The sequence below is a fragment of the Anneissia japonica genome, unplaced genomic scaffold (assembly GCF_011630105.1).
Source record: "Anneissia japonica isolate Jap-2015-1 unplaced genomic scaffold, ASM1163010v1 scaffold16662_len1167910_cov178, whole genome shotgun sequence".
NCBI classification, from domain to species: domain Eukaryota; kingdom Metazoa; phylum Echinodermata; class Crinoidea; order Comatulida; family Comatulidae; genus Anneissia; species Anneissia japonica.
The window spans coordinates 303,839-310,931 of NW_022732216.1; the positions used below are offsets into that span (position 1 = coordinate 303,839).

Consider the following 7,093-nt stretch of genomic DNA (forward strand, 5'->3'; position numbering starts at 1 on the left):
ATTACCGACCATGTGCTAACATTTTGAACACTATATTCAGTCTGGACCGTAAGTATTTCGCTATTTGTTTGTTTACGTTAGCATAGATACTTTAACAAAATCGGGATTATCTCAGCTTCGTTGTGTGAAATTGCGTAAATCTCCAAAAGTGAGTCATTTTCATTTTACTGCTACGGGTCACAGATTGTGATTAGATTAAGGTGTTTGGTACCATTGTAAAGGTAAAATGTTTGTAGTTCTTGTAGTATTCACTACATGTCAATCTGATCATATACTGTACGCACTCTCAACGAGCTTTGAAAAGTATTAAAATTTGCTAAAATGTCTGGCGGTTGCTGATACTACTTTTTCAAACCCCTTGCGGTCAGAGTGTTAATTATCAACTATTGGGAAATATTTGTATTATAGAAGAAATACAATGCTGTCATTTTTATTCCATTTATGATCCACAAAGACACTTTTAAACAAATGTTGATGTTCTTTATGTCCAGGTTGTGCTGCTTGATCTGGAGGTGTTGTCTGAGGTGGCATCCTCACCAGCAGGGCCTCAATCTGAGGAGGGGCTCCAGTATCGGCCTGTGCCGGGTACCAATATCTACTTTACAAAGTTTATGATCAATTTGCTCGATCTCTTCTGTAAAGACTCTCAACTCTTAGAAGATAGAGGCTTTTTTATTATAAGGTAAGAATAATTAATAATATTCAGGTTTTATAACTTAAAGCACCTTCCAAAGATAAGTGTCATGGTCTTTTTTCAAGCCTTTTGGTGTAGTCGTTGCAGTTCAGTTTCGTTTATTTAATAGGATTTATATACTGCACAATTATCCTGAAAACCTCTCAAGGTGCTTTTTTTTCTCTTCATTGGATACGGAGACAATCGTACCTAGTTACAGTATGCGCATAATCAGCACTCCCGAAATTTCATTCTGAATCATTCACCTCCTACCGTTGCAGTTTAGTTTTGTTTGTTTATTTAATAGGATTTATATAGCACACAATTATGCAGAAAACCTCTCAAGGTGCTTTTTTCGTCTTCATTGGATACGGAGAAAATCATACCTCCTTTGCTCCATTGCGAGTATTCCTAGTTACGGTATGCATGTAATCAGCACTCCAAATTTCATTCTGAATCATTCACTTTCTACCAGGTACCCATAAATACTCCTGCGTAAAGAGAGGCAGATGCAGATAAAGTGTCTTGCCCAAGGACACAAGCAGTGTGACAGGCATTAGTCTCGAACCCCTGACCTTCCAATTGAAAGCCCATCGCCTTACATGCTGTGCCAGTTGCTTCTACACCATGAGGTCAAGTGTTTAGTCCCTCACTGTGCATTTTGCTTATTTCCTTGGGCAGTTGTTTCTCTTCAACGATGAGTACAAGTCAGTACCTTGTAGGTTAAAACAAAATGGGCCGATTGCCAGCTGCAGCATTATGGAATTCTGCCAGAGAGCTGAGTATGTGTTCCACACATGTTTGACCAGCAAAACACAATAGCACAATAAAGAAAAGATGATAATAATAAAAAATATAAGAATTTACACTGCACTTTTTGCCATGGGATACAAGGAGCTGGCAATGTTGTTATTACCCCTGATCATTGGATCCATAAGTTAGCAAACCATGGGCATACTTAGCTGCAATTTAATTTGCACTGACTAATATTTCTAAAATACACAACATACGCTCCACCTATTTAGTCTCCTGTTTGGAGAGAGATAGGCAACGGTGGGTTGTTTGCCCAAGGACACAACCAAAGGATTGAACCCCAGATTCAGTGGTTGAGAGCTCAAAATTTGTGTGACAACTGATTCCACATTGAGTGGTTGAAATGGTAAAAAATATATTATATTTTTGTATATTCAACTGTATTCTAATTTTATTGCAGGCAATTATGTTTATTGTTGAAATTAGAAGATGTTTATCGGACACTGTCGGAAATTTTGTTGCACAAAGAAGATTTGAAATTTGCTACAAACATGGTGCAGACGCTGAACACAATACTTCTCACCTCCACTGAATTATTTGAATTGAGAAACCAGTTGAAGGACTTGAAGACAAAGGTGAGAGGTCGATAACAGGAAAAATCAATTAAGCAGATGCTCCAACATTTATTATAAAAAGAGGTTATATTTATGATTCATCATCATCATTATTATTATTATTATTATTATTACTATTATTATTATTATTATTATTATTTATTATTATTATTATTGTTATTATTGTTATTATTACTACTACTACTACTACTTCTCAATTTAACATCACACCTTTATTAGGGACCACCTCTAATTATGGACCAGTAAAGTCAGGTCCTGATAAACGAGGGGTCAGTGGAATACAGTGCTAACCCACACCTGGTTGATTTTGGGATAACTTTGAAAAAATCCCAAGTTAAAAAAAAAAAAATCCAATGCAAGTTTTTTTTTTGACACCTAACTTTGTGAGAGTATAGGAATAATAATGAAAAAATCCTAAGTTAAAAAAAAAAAAATCCAATGCAAGTTTTTTTTTTGACACCTAACTTTGTGAGAGTATAGGAATAATAATAATAATAATAATAATAATAATAATAATAATAATAATAATAATAAAAATAATAATAATAATTCTTTATTAGTCCTCATTCTAATAGGAATTTGGAAATTTGGGCTGGCCCCCTAGGGACCTGCAGCAGCCTCGGTGCAGCACCTCCCAACTTAACTACAACATAACGAACACATACAGATACAAACATTGTCCTTAACCCACCTAACTCTCAATATGAGGGTTATTCGAGGAGCCAAGCAGACTCCAATTATAACCTGACGCTGGCCGGGTTAGAAACGGGTTCTTCAGGACAAGAAGCAAGACCAGTACCTCTCAGGCAACCGCTCAACTCAGAATATGGGATAAACATTATGTTTGCTCCATGTAACAACTGTAATTTTTTACAAAAGTGCGAGTTAGCACTCTTTTGCAACAACTCCCTTAAATGGTGCTCTACACTTAAACATTGCCATCACCTCAAATTAAGGACAAAAAACAAATATGGGTCCCATCATAGTGGCTGCATTGTGTTGATATTATCGTCATCACCATTATTATTACTTCCTTGTAATATCATACCAACACAAATTTTAATATTTACTACCATAATCAGCATATTTTATGCAAATTTTATTTTCTTGTAGGAAATCTGCTCATTATTTTGTTGCTTATACAAAACGTGGTGCCACAATCCTGTTGCTACTGTGTCTCTGTGTTTCCTGACCCAAAACTACAAACATGCCTGTGATATCATCTTTCACTTGTATCCTTCGACCTGACATACAGTATTTTTATTTCATAATTTTAATGATTTTATAGAGAAAAATTGTAATTAAAAGTAAAATCAAATCCTACCCCACCTATTTCATTTTTCGTATTATAGCCTACCTCATACCCTATAGTATAACCTACCTTTATATCCCATTTTATATCCTACGTTATAGCCTATATTTATGCATTGCCTTGTAATAAATCTCTTGAGTTTTCAATGTTGAATTTCTTAACATTATTCAACAGTGGTGAGTTGGAGGTGACAGTGGATTTCTTAACTGAGATAGATAAACTGATTCAGCTTTTAGAATCTCCTATTTTTACCTGTAAGTATAGCCAAATATATTTTACTTATTAATTTGTTTATGTGTCTGTTTACCAGCAAATCAGCATACTTTGACCAGTTTCAGGTTTTTGGAGTTTTTAGGAGAAAAATACTGAAGAACAATTCTGCCAAATATCAATTTCTAAAATCTAACAAAAAAAATAGAAAGATAAAAAATAATATAATATAAATAAGGTAATAAAAAAAAATTTAGAAATAAATTTAAATGCACACCTCAATATTAGACTACTGACTAAGGAATCTTTGGGTTTCTGTTTCTCAAAACCTAATTGGCTGACATCCAATGAATTAAACATGTAACTTCATAGTGCTAATACTCACCCAATTCTAATCATATGAACCTGAAAAGTCATCTGGAACATTGAATGAATAAAGTGAATGTTATTTTGTTAATTAAAGAAGTTGGAAGGATTGTGAAAGTGTTAAAACTATTCCTTTTCAGGATATGATTATTATTTTTGTTGATTGACAGATCTGAGGCTACAACTCTTAGATGGGGAACATAACCAATACTTAATGAAGAGTTTGTATGGACTTCTGATGCTGCTTCCACAGAGCACAGCGTTTAGTGTGCTCCGACACCGGTTGGACTGCATTCCAAGCAGGGACTGTTTACCCAGTGACAATAACAAGTTAGTTTTGTATTTATTTATTTTTTTTTAAATTCATCTTTAGTTACTTATTATCTAGTTGATATTTAAATAATTTAAATTGGTAGTGAAACTAATAATCCTGATAAGGGCGTAATGTAGGATCAATAGGGTGTAGGTCTGTCAGGATTGGATCCAGGCCATCCCCCAACCCAGGTCTACAAAGTTGCTGTACATGTGAATCATGGTAAAATGAAATTTTGCATACTAACATCAATTATGATTGATATTATAAAAAATGTTCCAATTAGCACTGCATTGCTTGGGAGCTTCATTGCAGTGCTTATTCCAGATAATTGTTATGCTAAGATTATACCTTGGGCCTATATGACTAGTTGCATTAATACTCTACAAAATACAGTATTTGAGAGCAGTGTTTGGCATGAAATTTTATGTCAAACTTATTCTAGAGTGGCACTTATTTAAGAGCACCGCTTATTTGAAAAAGGTGCTTTAATGAAACTAGATAATAATTTATATAATAATTATTAGTTACTGTACAGAAAAAATTATGTGAGATTCAAGAAAAGTAAGACTTGCATTGGTGCAGATATTCACTTCATCCACTCCCCAAAAAAGAACATCTCAAATTGTTTATAATATCATACAGGATGTCTGAAGACCAAAAAGCATTTAAAACATGCTGTAATGGGCCTAACTCATTATTTGTATCCACACAGAAAGGTGCGTAATTACCCGGAGAAGAAGGTGAACTACAGACAGTCGATTGATTTTGACGAGCTTCTACAACATTTCAAAATAATTCGTGAAAAGCACTCTCTAGCAAAACAAACAGGAAGCAAATCCTTATCCCAGAAAATGAAGAATGCTCACATATAGGACAGTTGACATAGTTCAAAGGTTAACAATATATTATCTTGCTGAGGTCATGGAGTGCAAAAAAGTTAAAAGTATTGTATCTGGTCTGGCAGAGGTCATGTTGTGTATATGTTAAAAGTATGCAATCTGTGAGTGAGTTTATGGAGTGCAAAGTTTAAAAGGTATACAATCTGGCTGAAGTTTTAAAGTGCAAAAGGTTAAATGTACACTGTGGCTCATGTCATGGAGTGCAAGGGTATGTTTTAATCTAAGTGTTTGATTCTAATTGTATAGTGGGTGTGTGTGGGTGGGTGTGTTTTGTTTTGGGTGTGGGGGGAGGGGTGGTTTGGTTGGGTGTTTTCTTTTGTTTTTTTTTTGTGACTTAATCCAGTCTGCCTCTCAGTGCCAATTTTATTGTGTGTGCTTCGATTCTATTCTTGATTTTTATACCACTCATTAGAGCAAGTGTTTTGATGGTATCGTGTTTGACGACAAAACATTTGGTATCAGAGGCTTCATTTCTCACATTATTTTTCTGTAATCAGTGGTATATTGAGGAGAAAGTTTGGGAAACTAAAATACAAACTTTAAGCAGAGTGTGCTTACTGTATCATTGATGCTCTCGTTTTAATAATAAATTTGTTTATATGAAAACAAAATAAACAAGATAATCTGAGATTACAAACCCTCACCCTGTTGCGCCATGTTTATGTACTGATAAAAAAAATAGTGGCCTGCAGTCGATCCGCTCCATTTGCCAAACGAAGCCTAGCATTATAGGCCTCGAGTGGCAAGCCCATCAATCAGACGAGTTTGCACGCTGTCCGGACTGCTTCTAGTTCGCCGGCCAGAATTTGACATTCTCAATCGAAGTTTCCCTAATATGAGCTGCCTAGTTTGTGTAACTACTGAACTACATTAGACAACTGTGGAAGTCTTGTATTCCAGTCCCAAAATTGTCAGTATGTGTAGTATGTGTGTTTAAGTACTCTACAGAATTTACAGTAACATTTTTTTAATTAGCTTTCCCAAAAAATCGAACCTCCGGGGAGGCTATTGTTCTTGCCTATGTTCTTCTTCATGCTGTTGTCGTTGTCATCGTCGTCGTTGTTGGGTAAATTGTTTGTTAACACGATAACTAAAGTTTGGTAAGTCCGATTGGTTTTAAACTTGGCAGAATGCAAGAAGGCAATAAAAAGAAGGAGCGTATTGTTTTTGGTATATGTGTGTGAATACGTTAATTGCTAATTTGCATAATTAATTTTTCACTAATCAGGTAATTTAGGCTAGTTACCGCAATACTAAAGTTTGGTAATTCAAATTGGTTTCAAACTTGGCAGAATATAAGATAGTAATAAGAAGATGGGGCCTATTGTTTTTGGTACATGTATGAATATGCTAATTATTCATTTGCATAATTAATATATCATTAATTAGGTAATATGATAATTAAATTTGGTAAGTCTTATTGATTTCAAACTTGGTAGATTGCAAGATGGTATTAAGAAGACAGAGAATGTTGTTTTTTTTTTTTACGTGTGCTCATTTGCATAATTAATATTTCACTAATCAGGTAATTTAGGCTAGTTAACACAATCAATAAATAAAAGTTGAAGAAGACAGGGCCTATTTTTGATAATTGCAGTAATCTGGTGATTATGCTAGTTGTGTAATAAATTAATAAGGAAATTTACTATACCATCATAATAATTCCCATTAAAACTTAATTTAGTTGAAATTTTAATATTCTTCATGTTGTTGTCATTGTCAATGGTGTAGAAAATTGTTTGTTACCATGATAACTGAAGTTTAGTAAAACTGATTGGTTTCAAACTACTACTCATCAATTCTTAGAGAAAAATCTCTATGTGGGGAGCCTATGCTTCTACTGCACAACGTAAAAGGAGCATCTCTAGTTAATTATCATTTAGTAATATTCCTTAAAGTAATAATTTTATATTAAATTTTATTTGAATC

At 34.2% G+C, this 7,093-nt stretch overlaps 1 protein-coding gene across 2 annotated transcripts in view; it reads left to right on the plus strand.

Moving 5' to 3' along the window:
* The window catches only part of LOC117115630 (protein VAC14 homolog), a 19,066-nt gene extending 12,799 nt beyond the window's left edge, over positions 1-6,267 (plus strand). Inside the window, exons 12-17 of one of the 2 annotated variants that reach the window (XM_033259498.1) lie at positions 492-682; positions 1,887-2,061; positions 3,175-3,293; positions 3,548-3,627; positions 4,120-4,279; positions 4,978-6,267. In XM_033259498.1, coding sequence (XP_033115389.1) covers positions 492-682; positions 1,887-2,061; positions 3,175-3,293; positions 3,548-3,627; positions 4,120-4,279; positions 4,978-5,137 — 885 coding nt within the window. In that variant the 3' untranslated portion in view covers positions 5,138-6,267. The remainder of the gene's footprint in view (positions 1-491; positions 683-1,886; positions 2,062-3,174; positions 3,294-3,547; positions 3,628-4,119; positions 4,280-4,977) is intronic. The other variant, XM_033259499.1, reaches the window with a different exon arrangement.
* The last annotated feature ends 826 nt before the right edge of the window (positions 6,268-7,093 follow it).